Here is a 19,689-nt window from a genome sequence, read left to right on the forward strand (position 1 = left end):
GGAAGGCAGGCAGGCAGGGAGGGAGGGGGGAAGAGAGGAGGGCAGGCAGGGAGGGAGGGGGGAAGAGGCAGGGAGGGAGCAAGGCAGGGAGGGAGGGGAGGAGGGACACCTGGGGCCCGTTCTCCTCCCTAGGAGGTTGAGCGTAGTCTAGGTGTGACCCTCGGTACCTTTAGCACTGCGGGGTCCATGCCCGGAAACACAGGCATCCTCTGCGGGTGGCTGGTGGGGGTCCTCTCAGCCCTGGAAGGCTTCTCCTCCTCCTCATCTGACTCTTCCCTCTTGGGAGATTTCTCTTCTGTCCCAAAGAAAAGAGCACCGAGGTCACTGGCAGCCGCCTGACCCTCATGCAGTCCTTGCGCCGTCCTGCTGTTCAGGGGGGCGTCTATGGAGAAGGGCCGGCATGGCGTGCATACCTGTCGAGTCCTTGAACATCCACGCACTGTCGGCCTCCTCCTCCAAAGGAGACTTGCTCTCTGACTCACTAACTCGGCTGCGCCGGAGGGAGTGGGAGATGGGAGCCCGGCGGCGGCTTCTCTTGCTGAGTTGCACCCGGGTCTTGAGGGCACTTGAGTCGAGGACTGAGGTTTGCTTTGGGAGCAGCAGGCAGGAAGAGGGAGAAAAGCATGGGAACCATTAACTGAAGGCACCACCCACGGGAGGTGTGTGCTGCTTCCCTGGAACACAAGATGCTATCTGGGGGGTACGTGGGCCAACCTCATGAGCAGGCTAGCCCACGTACCCCCCAGTCACCTCAACACTGTAAGTCACCTCAACACTGTAAGCCTCGATTTCTCCACGAAACACACCACAGAGGCTGGTGATGCTAATCACGTGAGCCTTGATGGCGCTGGCACAGGGCCAGCTACAAAATGGACATAAATGACAATGCTTTTCCCCTCCTGGTGACTTCACAGGAGCATGGGAGCCAGCTCAGTATACAGCAGGAGCCCAATTAATGTTTGCTTGCTTGCTGAATGAATAACTGAATACATCATCTGACTAAATCTTTGCAGGAACCTTACTCACACAGGACCCAGGAGCCGAGGCATTCTTAGTGCAGCCCCCCATGCACCCACAATAATTTGGGGGGCAGGTGGAGGGTGCAGAACAATGCATTTGTGCCAAGCCTTTGTCTGCAAGCATCATACTCTGAGCAGAGTCAGGTGGATGGTCCCTGACGCTTTCTAAGAGGATCACCTTCCAGAACAAAATGTGTGAAAAATGCAGATGAGCCAGGGGGGCGCAGCAAGGAGGTGGGGTGGCCCCTGGCCCAGTGATCACCCCTGGGGAATGGCAGCAAAGAGCTCTGTGTTCGATCCCACGTGGTTCAAATCCTAGCTGTGTGAGCTCAAGCCATGGCCTTCACCTCCGCAAGGTGCCCCTCTTTGTGGAAAAGGGGATCACAGGAATATTGGCTGCCCACAGTGGTGGGGAGAAGTCAGTGAGCCTAGGTGGGGCTAGTCCTGGTTGGAGACAGCACCTGGCCAAGGCTGACACAGGCAGGAGCTGTTATAGGCCAGCTCCCGTGCTTGCCTAAAATGTGGGGTTCTCTCTCTTGGGTTTACTTTGGAGAAGTCCCATCAGCCAAGGCCTTTTCCAGGAGTGAGGATGGGCTAATCTCGGTGAATCATTTCCCAGGGCTGGTAAGCAGCAGACGCCACACTGGGGGCGGGAGGAGGGAGCTGATGTTTGTGTAGCTGCTTCTCAAAGTGGTCGTAATGGTGGCCAGTGGGGGCAGCTGATGGGGCTGGGGGCGCAGGGATGGGGGGAGAGATGGAAGTCCCAAACTGGGGACTGCTTCATGGATCCAGGTTTTCAGACTCGGAGAAAGGAAGAGGGAATTGCCTCAGGGAAGAGCTGGCTTGGGGGGCTGCTGGGTCTGTTTCCCCAGGGCTATCCCTGTGACTGCAGGCTGGGGCAGGGCCTGGAGGCCTTGGTCACTCACCTTCCCTCTCAGCCTCCAAAAGGCCCCACAGGAGCCCCGAACCATAGTGGGCAGTGCCCATAGACCTCAGCATGTGATAAATAAGCATCCCAACCTGTGCTGGGGGACACTTGCATCAGTCACCCAATGGCCACCTTGCTTCTCTCATCTGCAGAAGGGGGCAGGCATCTTTGCCTCCTGGGGTTCCTGGCCTGTGAGCAGTCCAGGGGCCTACACTCAGGGACTAGTGGCTGGGATTTATAACAGACACTGAGAAAGAACAGCCTAGTGTTCTAGAAGGTAAGTCCAGCGGATTGTGCCATGGCCCTGGTGACATCATACAAGCACGTAAGCTTGGCACACAGCTTGAGCTCGGTACATGTTTGTTGAATGAATACCTGAACACATCATCTGACTGAATCCTTACAACCCACACCATGTCCCTGTTTGTGTAGTGGGTGGCCCAGGGGAGACCGAACTTGTGTCTTTCTTCATCTCTGCCCTTCTTCAGAGGGGCCAGCAGGGGACCCTGACCATACTTAGAAGGGGGAACCCTTTTTGAGGATCCAGAGGAAGCCCCCTTCTCCCCAAGTGGTGGTGTTCCTTCTCTGGGAGGAATCTGAGTAGCCATTCCTAAGAGTGTGGGCCTGAGACTTTATTACCAGGAGAGCAGACTGCTTTTAGATTTTGCACATTTAGATGATTGGGGGTTGGGGGCGGGGGGGGGGTGTAGCCTTACTGTCAGGGAAGGAGAATAATGGGACTTCAAGGACTGAAAAGGAAACTGCCGGCAGGTGGTGCTCTTGTGGGAGAAAAGGGGACCTGTACTGGTCCCGAAGGGTCTAGAGCAGGATGCCATTGGGCCTGGGTGGCTGGCATCCTGGAGGCTGGCTCTGCTTGGGACCTAGGAGAGCTGAGTTCTAGGGCCTGCCCTGGGGGATCCTGGGGCATGAGGACTATCTGTACCTGAAGGCTCCCTTCTCTGGAGCAGCCACTACCTATTTACAGAGAGACTTGGATCCCTGGCCATCAGAGACACATCCTCCAAGCAACACCTTGGTGAGAACACTCCGCAGATTTGGTGTGAGCCAAACTCCAGACTCTGCATGCCTGGAACTGCAAACCTCGGGCAGCCTCCTGCTCCCCACTGTCTCCCAACCCCACCCCACCCCCCACCCCTGGGATGAGAGGCCATACTCCCTGCTTACCTAATAGGTGGGGGCTAGGATCAGTTTTAATTTGAACACATGCGATTATGTTTGAGGTCGTGGAGCCCACTGCGCTAGCAATTGGTGGATGAGGAAGCCAAGGCTCAGAGAGGTGAAGATGTGCCCACAGACACACAGCTGGTGTGTGGCAGGTGCAAGTGACATGCAGACATCAGTCCCATCTCAAAGACTGTTCCCTCTGCACCCACCACAGGGGCTCCTGGCACACAGATTCTACCCCTGAGAGGGGCCACTCACTGGGAGACGTCAGAGCATACCTTTAAGAAGAAAGGACTCTTTCTGACTCACACTCCCAGCTACCAACTTACATCAATGAAGGAGAAGTCGTCCACCCTCTTCGTGGGGCAGGGGTCCAGCGGGGGCAGCCCTTCCATCCCATCGGTGGATTCCAAATCGGTGCTGGATTGGTCCACGCTGGTGCTCCGCTGGTCCCTGGAGCAGCTGTGCGGGTCCCCAGCTGAGGTGGCCTCCGTTTGGGAGGACAGTGAGGACAAGCGGCTGCTGGGGAGCTGCCTCCGGGCCGACAGGGCACTGCTGTCCGGGGATGGGGACTCGGGGGCCAGACTACAAGAAAGGAAGGAAGGGAGACATCCTTTGTGCAGGTGGTGACACAGAACTGAATTTCAAGGAGAGGAGGTGGCAGAAAGCATATTCAGGCTCTTTCTTAGACACAGGATAGCCCCGTGGGATAACCTTTCTGGGCACAGCCTGGAGCTGTTCGTGATGTCTCTAGAACACCTGGACAGGCATGGAATGGGAGGGATCGGTCAGGCCCCATTTCAGACCCTCCAACCCTGCCCTGGGCAGGATGGCAGGTCACACTCATGGTGACTGGGCCCTTACCATGTGGCAAGTGCAAGCCAGAGTATAAAGCTCACATTGGATTCCCAAAACTTTGGGGGAAAAAGAGAGAGAGAGAGAGTATAAAATACTGATGCATGTTAAAATGATAATATTTCAGATCTGAAGCCCCTAAAATATTGTTATTTAAATTAAAAATTTAAGATGAATTCTGTTTCTTTTTTACTCTTTTGAGGTGCCTACTAGGACATCTTAAATGACAGATGCCTCCCATTTGCAGCTTGACTTGTATTTCTGTTGGACTGCGCTGATGTCCTCAAAAAATCACCAGCAGGGGTGCCTGGGTGGCTCAATTGGTTAAGCATCTGCCTTCGGCTCAGGTCATGATCTCAGGATCCTGAGATCGAGCCCCACATCAGGCTTCCTGCTCTGCAAGGGAGCCTGCTTCTCCCTCTCCCTCTGCCTGGCACTTCCCCTGCTTGTGTGCACTCTCTCTCTCTGCCAAATAAACAAAATCTTAAAAAAAAAAAAAAAAGTTAAAAAAAAAATCACCAGCAGTCACTTGTGGCGGAGCAGGAGGCAGGGGAATCTATCTTTGTGGTTCCATTCATTCACGCATGCATGCATGCAGTTGAGATTTACTGAGCACTTACTACGTGCCAGGCACTGCTACCCCCGGAGTCACTGAATTCTCTCCCCAATCCTGTGAGGCTCACCCTATAATCCTACTATGGCCAGCACAATGCTATCAGGTAGGATTAGCCCCAGGAAGTTGAATATTAACCTCAAGAGGAAACCAAGGCACAGAAGTGTGACATGGTTTTGCCCACAGGGGCATAACTCATTCCAGAATCCATGCCCATGGAAATGTTCCCATGGAAATGTTTCTAAGTATGGCTTGTATAATCAGAACCACGTAAGACAGATATGTATAAATAAATTAAGTCATCAAATTAAAAAGCGCTCCCCATTAAAAAGACACCAAAGTCAAGAGCATGGGAGAGTCAGCCCTGAGGAAGGGCAGCTGGGCACCAGACACCACCTCCCTAATAAAGGAGGGTCTGCCCTGGAAGCCACCCAGGCAGCACCCTTGCACAGAACCTGAACTTGGGGCTTCATGGCAGGAGCACGTCTATGCTCTGTCCACTCTGGGATGATTTTATTATTCAGAACAGGCAGGATGTGGGGGTGTGGGGTGTGGGACTAAAGCAACGCCCCCACTTCTCGGACGTGCGGGAAATACCACCAAGGAGGCAGCAGATGGCGCTGCTGGCCAGGACTGGGGACTCAGCAGCTGCTAGAGGGGGCCAGGAAGGAGGCGCTGCAGTACCCCTGGGAAGAGAAGGGGGCGCCCACCCACATAAGAGAACCCAGGTCCCAGAGACCAGCTGTGGGGAATGGAGGCCCAGGATGGGAGCAAAACCCAGAGGCAGGCTTTCGGACTCAGAGTCCAGTGGGCTCTTGCAGGAAATCTAAGTGAAGTCTAGGGACATTTAAATACGCTCATTAACGTCACGGGTTCAGCGAGATAAAGCTTTCACTGATACTACAATAAACCTTTGCTTCCCTTTGCCTTCTTCATACCTGTCTTCAATTCCTGACTCTCATATCATTGGCTGTGGGACATAACCCAGTAGCGGCCTGTGACCACTCCCAGCAGGGAGTGCAGGGGAAGCAGGCAGGGGACCTGGGGCTGATTACACGCGCTCCCTGGGCATATGACCCACAGGCAAGGAAACCGAGTCCCGCAGAGAAACAGCGAGCAGGGTGCCATGCTGCAGTCGACCCAGGTCCCTCTGACTTCCAAAAGATCCTGCCACCCTGACCACGGTCACATGACCACAAGATCCTGGGGCCCTGGGCTACGGAAGACGTGAGCTGAGAACCCGCAGTGTCCACCCTGTCGTACCCTTCCAATGGAGGAGGAATGTCAACTCTGCAAAGCACAGACTCATCTACCCAGAGTCCCATCGGCAGCTACGGGGGGCTAGCTAGAATTCTGAGCTGCCTGCCTCCTGTGTCCAGGCTGTATAGTGCTTCTGCAATAGTCCTAACCTGGCAGACATCCTAGGGCCCTACGAGCCATCCGCTGGGGCAATATTAAATGCAAGACACAGCTTATGAAACAACATGTGGAATATGTTGCTCTATTTGTAAACACACACAGACACACTGAATAAAGTCTAGACAGACATTGAAAGAGAAGCATCGATGTCTTCATTGATGGCCTGTATGCTGGGATTATAGGTGGTTTTCATTTTCTTTGTAACTCCTTTCATCGTGGTGAGATACACATAACAAAGTTGGCCATCACACAATGTCATTCTGGAACATCTTCCCAAAAGGAAGGTGGCAAGGTCGCCCCTACCTAGTCACTCCCAGCCCCCGGCAGCTAATCTACTCTCTCTCTCTCTCTCTATGTATTTACCTATCCTGGACATTTCACGTATCCTTTTAAAAGAATTTTTTTGTACTTTCTAAATTTTTTTCCGACAAGAACGGATTACTCTGCTGTTTAAAGATAGAACAGGTCTGAGTAATAGAGAAATGAGAGGGCACGGGGGCCATGCTGCCTTCCATCCAGACACCCTACCCCACAGCCGGGAGCCCCACAGGCCCTACCTCTCCCCGCTCTGGCGCTGGTCTGTCCATGTCCCATACTGGCTGTCAGCTTCCTGCACAAGGGTGTCGGTGTCCTTGGCCTCGGGGGGCCGCCTGGAGAAACACTGCTTCAGCTGGTCCTGTAGAGACAAGCCAGAGAGGAGAGATTTTCAGCCGGGGGAAATGCTCAGAACCCAGTCCCTGGCTGACACAGATCACATGGCATCACCCTCAGCTCAATCCCCGCCCCCTCCTGCCCAGCTCTCTACTGTGCTCAGAGGCTGGTCCAAATGTCTGGGGTGGACATTCGAGTGACCAACTGTCCCAATGTGCCCAAGACACCATAGGAGGCAGGCCTGTCGGTGTTAAAGAAAAGCAAGCTGGGATGAAGGTATCACCTTCCCCGGCACGCTGCCCATCCTCAGGGCACTCCCTCAGCTGTCCCCCGCCCCCACATTCCCACCACCACCACGTTTCCAACACAGCACGCACAGAGCATTTAACATGCCCGGTGTCGACCAAGCTGTCTGTACACCACCCCACTGAACTGAAGTTCCATGGCCATCCTGATTACAATCCCATTTTCCAGATGAGAACATGGAGGCTCAGACCAGTGAAGTGGCATGTCCCATATCAAAGAGCCAGCCTATGGCGAAGCAGAACTCAAACCCGGGCAGGAGGCTTGGGTCCGTGTCCAAACTGGTCACCGCTACACCCCAGGCAAACTGATCTACCTGCTCAGTGGCTGCCTCTGCCCTTGCCCAGGGCACCTGGAAAGAGTTCTGGCACAGGGAGGGCAGCCACGGAGCTCCATTAAAAGACTGAACTGCTAGCTTCCCTACCCTGTTCACTTCGGCAAGTTAAAAGCCCATTCCCTGCTCAACAACCTTCAATGGCTCCCTACTGTCCCCCAGAGGAAATCCAACAGCCCTTGTAACTGAGCCCCACATTTCCTCTCCAGTGCCATCTCTCCGCCACCCACCCCAAACAAACGCTTCCTCCCACCCTCCCTGACCTCCTCACTGAGTCCCACGCAAGCCTCACACATCCTGGCCTCTGTGCTTTTGCTTGTGCCCCTCCCTCTTCCTACCTATCCTCTTGGTCAAAGTCGTTACAACCCACAGTGGTCTCTCCCCCTGCTGAGCTCTCCCTGCCTACCCTGGATTCCCTGTTGTACCAGGTAAAGTTCGATGTAGAGGTTAATTACTCCACAGAAATTTACTGAGCACCTACTATGCAGCAGGCACCCGGAAACTGGGGCTGGGGGGTGGTCACGACACAGACGCAACCCCTGAGGCTGTAACTTAGCGGAGGCCAGCTTTGAGGCCGGAATGTTCTATCACCTTCGTCCACACTCCATGCTTTTACGCAGCTTCCACGAAACCATCCCTGGCAGAACAAGCCTATGCGGTCCAGGGTAATGAAGCGTTTGGGGATACTCGGGTACCCCATCATGCTCAAGGGGATGTTGTAGGAGCGGGGTATGCAAGGACAGGAATTTGGACTAAAACCCTCAGCGGCCTCTGATAATTGGCTGCGCTAGAGGACGCGAATGATAGCTAATGATCATGTTCGAACAATGCCAGTGTCACTCCCTGCCTGCAGAATGCTTTCTCCAAGTCACCAGAAGAATACACGTTTGTTGCAAAACACTTAGAAATTACAGAAGTGCACAAAGAACAACACTTTAAAAACACCCGTCACCCATGGACAAGACTCTGGCACAGTCCTGCCCAGAATTCCTACTGGGTCACTTCATCCAAATCCTCTTCTTTAAATGGCTGAAGAAGATACCACTGGCTGAACTCAGCACCGTTCATGGAACCAATCCCCCATGGCTGGGCATTTAGTGGTGTGTGTGTGCATGTGTGTGTATTTTGCTGTTATAAGCAACAACATGACGAATGTCCTTGAGGTTCAGGTGACACATCTCTGTGATTATTCCCACAAGAGAGGTTCCTAAGCACAGAATCACTAGGTCAAGGGGTGGCGTATTTTTAAGACTTTGACTCCTGATGAGTGAGCCGGCCGTGGGACGGGCTGCCCAATTGCCAAGCCCATGGGCAGTGCAGGGGTGCGGGGGTAGCTGTATGCACGTTTTTGGGATGAAGTCAGTCCCCACTTGGGGAAACGAGGGAGGTTTTTACCTTGAAAGACCACCTGACATTCCAGACACCCTGCACCCCGAAAAGAATTCTCCAAGGGACCCGGAATGGAAGTGGTCATCTGTGCATGCTCCCAGATGCTCACTGTTTCTCAAAGATGTCACAGAATTAGGCATTCCCTAACTGAATCCCCTGCATGGGTCAGATTCAGAAGCCAGAGGTTGGGGCCTCCAGGGGTTCCTTTTGGGCTTGGCATGGCTGCCGAAGCACATGTAGGGAGGGGTCTTGCGTCTGTCCCCTCCCCCCATGCTAAGCTCAGCAGGAGGAGGCTTTGGGTCATGGCTCAGGGGGAAGAAGAGTGCTTGCTGTCTCCACTCTGCCCCCCATCACCGCCCCCACCCCGCCCCATGTGGCCTGGCTGAGGGGCTCCACCTATTCAAGCCTCAGTCTCCTTAGAAAAGCAACGCTGGTTGTGTGGCTTCAGGGAGTTAATCTTGGGAAACCATTCAGCTTAGGAGCCAGGAGCCTGGTGATCAGAACCATTTTCATTGTCCTTCCCCTAGGGACGGGGGATCTTTCAGTGCTCAGGGTTGGAGGAAGGGAGGTCCAGGTGGGGCCTCTGGAAATCAGAAGAGCAAGGTCCATAGAATGCTGAGGGTAGGAATCAGGGCAGGAGGTGGGGGAATTGCTTTCTGACCTTCCTCGGATAGTCTGGAGGCAAGGGAGGCAGTGCGGGTGGGGGTGGTGTTGGTATTAATGGTGTGCAGCAGCAACATGTGAGTTTCCATCTATCCCTGTCTGTGGGCCCTTCTGCAAAGGTTTAGGATTCGTGCACAGGCAGGGATGAGTGCTTTTTCCCTCCACCGCCTAATACCACACTTGAGATTCCCAAGGGCAACACCCCTGACTCCTCTCTCCCTCACTTCCCCAGTCTGGGCCCTTCCACTTGGCTGTGCCACCCTTCTATGCCCCAGGCCACTCACTCTCTTACCTCTAGACCTGCTGGAGCAGCCGCCACCCCTCAGCTACCCTTCAGAGTTCAACTCTGAGGGCTCTTCTTCCAAGAAGCCCTCCCTGAACCATCCCCTAGATCCCAAGTCCCTCTATCTGTGCTAGTTAATACGGTAGCCTCTAACCACATGTGGCTATTTGAATTTAATTTAAATTTGTCCAAATTTAAAAATACAAAGAATTCAGTCCCTCAGTGGCACCAGCCACGTCAAGGGCTCCATAGCCACATGTGGCTGTCACAGTGAACAGCCCAGACACTGAGCATTTCCATCACTGTAGAAAGTTCTGGTGGATGACACTGCTGTAGAACTTCCACAATATCATAATTACAATTGACCTGTTTCCTTTCAGTCTCTCTTGGACAAGTACGGTTTCTGGAGCCAGAATGTCTGGATTCATTACATGGGAGCTGTGTGACCTTGGGTAAGTTACTTAACCTCTCTGTGCTTCCCATGTCTGGACAAAGCGGATGTTCACTTTCTAAAGGTCGGATTTGTAATCGGCTCGAAAGCAGGATATTCTTCCAAGTCAGTTTGGCCTCAGAGGCTGCTACAAAGACCTTCACTGTCCACAGGCAAGCAGATACTGACCGGCAGTCTGAACACACACTGGAGAAACTCAGGATGAAGAGCCATCCACCTGAGGCCCACAGGAGTCCCGGGGAGTCCCCCCTCTGGAACATGAGCTGGACCCTCGCGATGTGCACCCGTGATGGATAGCCATCCAATACCCACCCACGTTTCAGTTGTCATTTGCCGCACGAGGATAATCACATCGTGTCCTTTAAAGCAAGAAGGACTCTTGAGATGATTCAGTTTTCACGTGAGAAACTGAGGCACAGAACACAGGAATTGCTGTAGTTCTCCCAGGGAGGAAGAGGCAGCACTGGGACTCCAAGTTCCTGTCCTGGAGCTCTTCCCAGTGCCCCCTCCCCCAACATCCACCCGCCCCACCTTTCCCTGGATGCTCGGGATGCTTGGAGAGGCTCTGAGGAGAAGTGTCTATTACAATAGGGAAATGTACATGGGAATGCTCTCGAAAAACCTCAGAACTTGGCAGGTTTAAAAACTACTTGCTCAGACCAGTAGCTCACCAAACCCCAAGCCTCTGGTGGTTATCAGCCCAGAGCCCCAAATGGCTAACTTCGTAACAGCTGTGGTGGGCAGTATGCTGGGGAGACCAGGCTAACACTCACCTCTAAGGGCCGTGTTGAAACACACTGAACACATATCCTGAAATGTAAAACACCTGTAACCCTCGACTCAGCAATTCTGGTTCCAGAAATTTATCTCAAGAAAATCATTAGACACGCTTGCCAAGATCTATGAACACGGATGCTCCCTGCAGGGGAGCAAATATTGCAAAATACTGGAAATATCATTGCAAAATACTGCAGACATCACTGCAAAATCTTGGAAATGACCTAAATGTCCAATAAAACGAGGATCAGTGAAATGCAATACGGTATTATCCACACGACTCAAAAACACAGCCAAAAGAGTATTTACTGTCAGAAAAAATATCTTACACTAGCAAATGTGAAAAAAATAAAAAAGGTAATGCGACAGCATGTGTGTATGCGTGTAAAATACCGGTTTTGTAGAAACAAACGCATAAATGTATAATGAGCACAAGCCAAAGGAAACCTCTGAGGGCCCCCCAGCAAACCATTGGCAGTGACACCATCAGTGGGGAATAACAGGCTGTTATTAATGATGCTGACTTTGTGTAGCATCCGAACTTGAAGTTTTATATCCCCCTATACTCAGACAGCACAATCAAAATCAAATATAGTTTATTAAATCACACCTCTAATACAAATCACACCTCTAATACAATCATATCATATGCATCATGAATGAAGAACGAATCAGAAATCTTTACTTGTTAACCCATATCAGAACCTAGCCAACTTTCTCTCTACAGGGTCATATAGTAAATATTTGGGGCTCTGGCACCCATGTTGAGTCTCTGTCCCCACGACTCAACTCGGCCTGTTACAGACAATATGGGAGTGTGCATGGCTGTGTTCCAATAAAACTTTATTGACAAAACAGGTGGCTGGCTGGATTTGGCCCTGATCTCTATCCTTTTGACTGCCATCTGCATGAAAACGGGAACTGTTCATCCAATGCTGCACCCCAGCACTTAGAACAGAGCCTGGCCTAGGGTAGTTGTTGAATAAATATTTGTTGGAGGAAGGTGTTTCCAAAAATGACTTTTTTTTTTTTTTTTTTTACAGTGAGTGGGTGTGAGCTTCTTAACCAGAAAAGGCAATGTAGTTATGGAGGGGGTGGGGAAAAGAGAAAATAAGGCGCCTGTATGTATTCTGGGGTGTCTGACACATCAGCCTGGGAAAGAACCTTGAATCGGAAGAGCACTCCAGGGCTGACAGAGCAGTTTTCAGCAATTCAAGATGCACATCCCCTCCCCCTTCTCCAACTCTACACTCTTCAGCTGTGCGGGGAGGCAGGCTCTGTGACACCTGCTGGGTCTCTGCCCCTGAGGGACTGCAGCCCTTCCTCTCTCCTGCTCCACTCAGTCTCACACCAACAGCTGAGGAGTAACAGTAATGGTAATATCAAGGGCTGACACTCCTGAGCGCTGGCGATGTGCCCCTCATTTTGCCATCTGATGGTCCCAAGCAGCCCTATTCGGTAGGAATATCATGGACCCATTTTACAAGGGAGGAGACTGAGGCCCAAAGATGCAACCGGACATGCCCGAGCTCATGCAGTTACAAGGTGTGGTGGAGCTGGGATTTGAACCTGGGTTGGTTTGACGCCCAAAGCCCATGCGGCGTCTCCTCGCTCTGTCTTGAACTGGAGAGCTTGTCGGGTCCTCCATGGTCATTTTACAGATGAGAAAGCCAAGGGCTGGAGACAGGGAGGGATGCCTGGTTGGGCCCGGCATCCAGGTGTCACGACTCCCTGTCCCGTGCCCACCCCCACAGTCCATCTCTAGTGGCACCCGTTATGGAGTCTCAGGCCAGGAAGGGAAAATGAGGGGGGTTGCTGGTCTAAGACGGACGGGGCCCCCAGTGTGTCACATTCATGCACACCCCAGGCCAGGTTCTTTAAGTAAGAGCACTGGCCATCTTAATGCAGCCTGCTCTGAACCCCAAGGTCCAGTGCCCACTCACCTTGCTGTGTCTACTCCCCTTCACCGCCTGCCCCTGTGGCCACAATGATGCCCCTTCACACCACAGGCCTGAACCCGTGCTCTTCCCTCTGCCCAGGATACCCCTCTGCCTGGCCAAGGGCTGCCCCACAAGCATCGGCCGGGGGGCGGCTTCCCTAGCCTGAGTCCCAAGTCCCGACTGGAGTCCTCGCCCTCTGAGGCCTGATCCTGGCTGGTGGTTCCCATCACCTGTATGATTCTGGGATGCCTGTCTGTCCCAGGACAAAAAAAAAAAAAAAAAATCTCCCTGACTGGGTGAGTTGCATTTTCTCACTTTGGATTCACGGTGTTATTTGCAGTCCCTGGCACTTAGTAAATGCTCAGTAAAGCAAAAGGCAGGCAGGAAGGGAGGAGCCAGGGAAGGAGGGAAGGGAAGGACAGGAGAGGGAAAGAAGGAGAGGGAAGGCAGACAGGCCAGAAGGAACTGGACGAGGAGCAGGGCGGGCAGAGTCCTCAGACTGAGCCCAGTGCTGCCAGCAAAACCTCACACAATGTCCCCTCCCGGTGGGCTCCTTGCAGCCTACGATGTCATCTTAGGCTGCGGCACACTGCCCAGTGGCGGGGGCGGACGCCTCCCGGGTAAAGCTGGCGCCATCCCAGCTGCCGACCTCTCTCAGTGGGCTCTGAGAACAACAGTGCATCGAGGGCCAGGCATGGCCACACCGTGGTGGTCTGGATTGGGGCCCAGCTCAGGATCTGGGCCGGTCACCTGGCCGCAGTCTACTCGGGGGACACCATAGGCATCACTCAGTGGGGCAGAAAGGTCTTGGGGTCATCTCGGGGTTGGTGGCAAGCTTGGGGTGGAGGAGGGAGGGTGGAGAGAGTGAAGGACAGACAGAGAGACGGACAGGCAAGCGGAAGCAGAGAGAGCAGCAGTTAAGAACAAAGACAGACAGACATATGGGCAAGAGACCGAGATGTGGAGGAGGTTGTGTGCCGGGCCTGGGGTTGGGGGTCCCACCTGGACTGCAGCTCCAGGCGCTGCCCACAGAGACACACCTGTTGCTGGACGTCATCCCCTGACTGAGGGTCACGGGCACAGGTGCTCCTTTCCGCTGTGGCTTCCCCTCTTGACCACCTTGAGCAACTTCCTCCCCTCTCTGAGCTTCAACTTTCTCTCTGCTCGGGAGCTGGAGGCCAGAGACGGACGGTCTCCGTGGCCCTCTGCCATCTGAGGGCTAACCTCTGCTGCCTGATGCCCAGCATCCACCAAGCCCACCTGTGTGACCTGTGTGAACTGGCCGCCGCTTCCCAGTGGAGAGGATTCAGCTATTCCCTGTGAAACTGGTGGGTCACACCTCCCGTGGTTTCGCCCACCTAACTGATGAGGAGAGGATGCTCTTCACACCTGGGGGCTTGAGTAAAACCAGCTGTTATTAACACCCTATGGATAAGCCAGCAGTCCCTGGTGATTAGTAACCGAAACCACAAACTTTCAGGATGCGAATGTGAAATGAACCCAGCCCACGGAGGCTCTGTCGAGCTGGGAAGCAGGACAGGTTCTAATACTGGGCAGAGAGGGGCATGTCCAGCCCTGCCTTTTGCTAGCTGTGACTGAGCATCTCCGAACCTCAATGTTCCCATCCATATGATGGGGATGGGGAGGGTGCTTGGGAAGGTAAGGGGGGATTCTGTGAAATGTCCAGTGAGAGCCTACACTTGCCCAGTAGGTGGTAAGTGCAAGGCTGCTGGTTGGCTTGATGATGATGGCGGTGAAGTCTGCTGGTTTGATTCCCCCAAAAGACACATCATTTTAATGAACATTCTAACAATGTGCAATCAGACTCTCATGAGGCCCAACAGTCCCACTGTTCAGCTGAGAGCTGAAGCTGCCTAAACCAGACCCCAGAGTTTTTCCCTTGACCTGGGCATGAGCTGGCCGCCCCTCTCTACCACGAAATGTGAGGAGTTGGACCCCAGCTCCGCCCAGCAGTCCAACGGCCCTCCAGGACCGAGCCACCCAGCGGGGTGTGCAGGCGTGGTGGAGACACGCTGTCTCCATGGGACAAGTGCATCACCCAAAGTGACAGGAACACATGTCTGCAGATGGTGCTGGGGAGGCCTGCTGGGTTTCGGGTGGGAATGCCCCCAGGACTCCAGAACAAGGGCTTCCTGACTCTCCCATTGGCCGACAAGGCTATACATAGGAATGACAGCTGGGCTGCGGGGGCCCAGGCTCTCGCCAGCCTTAGAGGCAGGGTTCCCTCAGACCCAAGAAGCCCAGGGGCAATCTGGGGTCCCCACTCTGGATGTCACAAGTGGGCAAGAGAAAAATAAGAATTAATGACCATGAACATATAAGGAGCACCAACTATGTGCCAGGTACCAAGTCAATTTCTTATGCAGATCATCCAGTTTAAGCTCAAAATAGATACTATCAATGCCCCATCTCCCAGATGAACAGTAACACTACCAACAGACACCTCTATGGCCTACTGCCTGCCCAGCTGCTACATTTTGTCCTTCCCACAACTGTAAGAGGCCCTATTAGTACTTCACTTTCCAGATGAGAAGATGGAACACACAGAGAGAAGCAATTTGCCCAAGGTCCCATGAGTGAGTGGAGAAGCCCAGTTCAAACCCAGTGGGTCAGATGCCAAGTCTATGGCCTGCTCTCCTGTTGAAATGCCTGTCTGGGAAACTTCCTGGTATAGCCCATCAGCCATTGGCCAGCGCCAGCCCCGGGTCAGCTCACAGTGCATCCTTCAAGTGCAGCTCAGGCATCACCTCCTCCAGGAAGCCTCTCCTGACTGCCTCCATCTGTAGCTGGGCTCTGTCTCTCCTTGGGAACCACAGAGCCCCCTGTGCTCAGTCCATCACAGAACTTAACGGGTTGGCTGTGCTTTACTGTTTGTTTGACTGTCTCCTCCAAACTGTAAGCTCCCTGAGGGCAGGCACTGGGCTCGATTCACCCTCAAACCCCAGTGCCCAACTGAGACAGCTACAGCGGACAGGATGGGTGGATGGATGGATGAATGAACGAACACATAAATGATCCCCTGTCCCCTTTCTAATGTCCACGAATGACAGTACTGCTTACTCCAACTCTTGACATATCATAGAACCATCAGTTTTTCTACATGCCGTTAAATTTTAATTTTTATTACTTTTAGACACAAACCTTTGTTCTAAAACACCATGTTTAGGGTGCTGACAAATGGTGAGAGTAGATTTTTTTTTCAAGGTGCAAAACAGGAAAGATTGATCCAGGGAAGGAAGACAATCCACAAAATAATCAGGAACCTTCCCGTGAGGGGCGGGGTAGCATAGAACATTCTAGAAGTACTGAGATACACTTTGCATGAAAACAAATTCAGTTTCCCTTTTAAGCCTAAGCTTCTATGAATAAAAGGTGTACAGATCTAAGGTTAAGATGGGCCCAGGGAAAAGCAAATTTGTTTTTTTTATAAATGTGTTTAATCCAGGGGTGCCTGGGTGGTGCGGTTGGTTAAGCGTTCTACTCCTGGTTTCATCTGGCCCAGGCTGTGATCTCAGGGTTGTGAGATCGAGCCCCGCGTCCGGCTCTGTGCTCAGCACAGAGCCTGCTTAAGACGGTCTCTCCCTCTCCCTCTCCCTCTCACATAAATAAATAAATCTTTTTTTAAAAATGTGTTTAACTCCAATGATAGAACAGCCATGACATGGAATGCTACTTAATTGTTAAAAATAACTGTTCAGAGAGATAAGGCAGATGGAGACGCACTGATCTGAAACGCCCTCCTTGCCTACACGGGCTTGTGAAGAAAGCAGGTGGAACGGGCTGCCATTTGTCTGCGAGGAAAAAAATACATTCTCATCTATGTAAAAACAAAAATATATGTGAATGTTTGAAAATGCACAGGCTACTGGGGAAGGACACCGGAAAATGATGGTAACACTGGTCCCTGGGAAGGGAACTGGGGTGTGGGGGAAGGGGAAAGAAGGAGACAGGCTTTTTTATGCTCCCTCTTTTGTATTTTGTCGCATTTGTAGTGATTTTTAAGAAAATAAACGTTAACCATGTACAATTCTGTATAAATATGTAGTTCTCTTAGGCTTCCTCGTGTTTCCTCCTCACGGACTGGCTCCCCGCCCATCCTGACTTGGCTCCTTTCGGAGGGATTCTTAAAACAATCTAAGCCAAATTCGACTTCTTTCTTTTTTTTCCTTTTTTTGAAACATCACGCGTCGAAACATCCCTGTCATGTTTATTTCAGGCTGGAGCTCGACTTGTCAGGTTACAGAACTGTGGCCCTGACACGGAAGTGTGAGCCTCATGGACTCGCGGGAGGCTGGGTGTGTCTCTCTACCGCCTTAGGGGCCCGAACCTTCCAGCATGGCTCCCCAGCAGGACGCTGCTGTCTCTGCCAGGACCCGGGGTGGGGAGCACATGCCGACATCCCAGCATTGCCCCAACACCCCTGGCGACTCGCCCAAGAGCTATGCAAGCAAATACACAAACGTGTGCACACAAACCCATACATGTACACAGAAATACATGCACATGCAAATATGTACACAAACACACATACACAGCTATGCACATGTCCACAAGATACACATACGCGCAAGCGCAAAAACACAAAACACCGATGCGCAAAGATACATATGCAGACGCATGTATACAAAAACACACACAGATATGCACAAAGACATAAATACACATATACACATAAATACACATATACACAAAATACACAGACAACACACGTGCAGACACAAAAACACCTACCGCACTAAAACACATTCAAATACATGCACTCACAAATACACACAGATGTACAGATACACACACACACACACACCCAGGGATGTTCATAGTAGCACTGTTTTTGGTAACAGCAAAAACACAGTTGCCTTCCCATCAGGGTATCTGATGTGTAACCATGGTCTGTCCCTGCAAGGCAAGGCTGTGCTGCTATTAAAAACACGGAAGTCGATTTTTAAATGTTGATATGGAAGGATGTCCAAGTCATTACGTGTAGGTTAAAAGGAGCAAGGAAAGAAAAGCATGCCTTGAATCAGCCTCTTGGTCATCCTGGGCCCCGTGATTAATAAAGGTGTCCTATCCCATGTACTCCTGGGCCTTAGGCAGAGCAGGGGGTCTGGAGCGGTGGTACAGAGGGCTTCACAGAGGGCAGGTGACAGGACCTTGAAGAGCAGGTCTGATTTGGGCAGGTGGGGACAAACAGAGAAGGGACTGCAGGTGAGGAACAGCCTGGGGGAGGCGATTCAAGCTGAGGCACAACGTCACGGTCATGAAGAGCCTATTACGTCACTGCACAGTGCCCGGCACGGACACCCCTGTCCACCCCCCATCCAGCCTGCAGAGCACAGTGCAGAGGAGGCCAGAAGGGGCCGGGGTGCAGAGAACGGGAGCGCTCAGAACACGGAGCATGAACGGGCACCTCTTCCTCTGGAGGAGGGGCCAGGCAAGGGTAGTGGCCTCGCCTGGAAGCTCCCTGTCACCAGCAGGCATGGAGGCTCCTTTGTTGGAGCCCAGCCCTGGTGGAGGAAGAAAACCAGTCTGGCCGGGCTGACATTCCATCGCCCTGGACAGAGCCAAGGGCTCTGTTTCCTTCTGGTGCCCAGCCCAGCCTGTGGCTTTGTCCAAAGACCCTGGCCAGGGCTCAGGCTGCTGGCTGTTCCCACTCCAAGCTAGATTTGCTCCCCTCCACCGCAGCCAGAGGCCCTGGAAAATGCCCCAAGTCAGGACAGAACTGCCCCCTGTCCACTCAGCACAGGATTCACTGGGTCCCCAGTAGGTGAAAGCATGCACAACCTCTGCTCTGAGTCCACGATGCCGGGGTCAGGCTCCGTGCCCCCCGACTCAAAGCCAGCAGATCGGCTGGGTGCAAAAGACAGGGACACCAGCTGAGCCCAGAGACCTGTTTGGGCAGACACCACACCTTGGTCAAGCCCACAAAGAAAACAACAGACCCATCCGGAAGGAGCTGGGGCCTGTGCAGTCTTCCGTGCACACTGGAGAAGCCCTTGAGGTCAGAGCTCACTTAGCGGGGCTAAGGAAGTCCGACTTGGCAACCATGAAGCCCTCCGAGGCTGCTGAGATATGTGTGTGATGTCCAGCCTCCAGAGGGGGGCCCGTCTCGGTATGGGGGCCACACCCAGGCACTCGGGTGTCTTGGTTCATCTTGGGTGAGTGTGTTGGGGCCAGGTGTTGAGCATTGTGCTTCACTCCATCAGCCCCCAGAGGGCCCCCCACCAAACTGCAAAGTGGGTTCTAGTGTCACAGCCCTACGGGGCCCCAGATCTCAAACCCACAGGTTTAACTGCTGCCAGCCAGGTTCTGTTTCCCAGGCTTTGGTGTCATATGAGACCAGCCAGGAAGCCAAGGCCCAGGAGGGGAGCAGGCAGATTAAGTCTCAGAGAAGGGTGCAGGGGTGGGGGATGGGGGGATAGCCCCAGACACTATGGGGAAGCCTGGGGCAGGGCAGAAACTTCAGCTGCAAGTAGTACTTCCCAGAGAGAATCTCCACCACATAGTCCTGTGGGGCCTGCCCTGCACCCCAACCTGCCTCCTCCGCTCAGCACAGAGAAGGGGTCATCAGGGCTCAGAAAGTCCTCCTAGGCCATGCCTCGTATGAGTCGTGTGCCCTTCGTTGGGTCCCTTTCTTAGAGCCTCGATATCCCCCTCTGTAAAATGGGGGTCATCATCGGGCCCTGCTTCCAGGCAGACCCTCTTGGGCCAACGGTGGCTCCCTGCTGGGCCTCGTGCTCTAGAAAACCACTAAAATGACAAGAAAGCCAGAGGAAACACCATGTCCACTGCACAAGCTGTGGAATCTGAAAGGGGGCTCAGAGGTTGCCTGGAGTTTGCCCAGGACAACAAGCACTTCTT

The 19,689-nt window shown here is 53.0% G+C and overlaps 1 protein-coding gene across 8 annotated transcripts in view; it reads right to left on the reverse strand.

The window, feature by feature from the left end:
- The window catches only part of KIAA1671 (KIAA1671 ortholog), a 183,996-nt gene that overhangs the window by 7,825 nt on the left and 156,482 nt on the right, over positions 1-19,689 (reverse strand). For all 8 annotated transcript variants that reach the window (XM_032309853.1, XM_032309855.1, XM_032309859.1 and 5 more), the window contains 4 exons: positions 6,577-6,695; positions 3,462-3,717; positions 414-588; positions 168-295 (listed from right to left, as the gene is read on the reverse strand). In XM_032309853.1, the coding sequence (XP_032165744.1) occupies positions 168-295; positions 414-588; positions 3,462-3,717; positions 6,577-6,695 (678 nt within the window). The remainder of the gene's footprint in view (positions 1-167; positions 296-413; positions 589-3,461; positions 3,718-6,576; positions 6,696-19,689) is intronic.

Source organism: Mustela erminea, chromosome 13, assembly GCF_009829155.1.
Source record: "Mustela erminea isolate mMusErm1 chromosome 13, mMusErm1.Pri, whole genome shotgun sequence".
In the NCBI taxonomy this organism is placed as follows: Eukaryota; Metazoa; Chordata; class Mammalia; order Carnivora; family Mustelidae; genus Mustela; species Mustela erminea.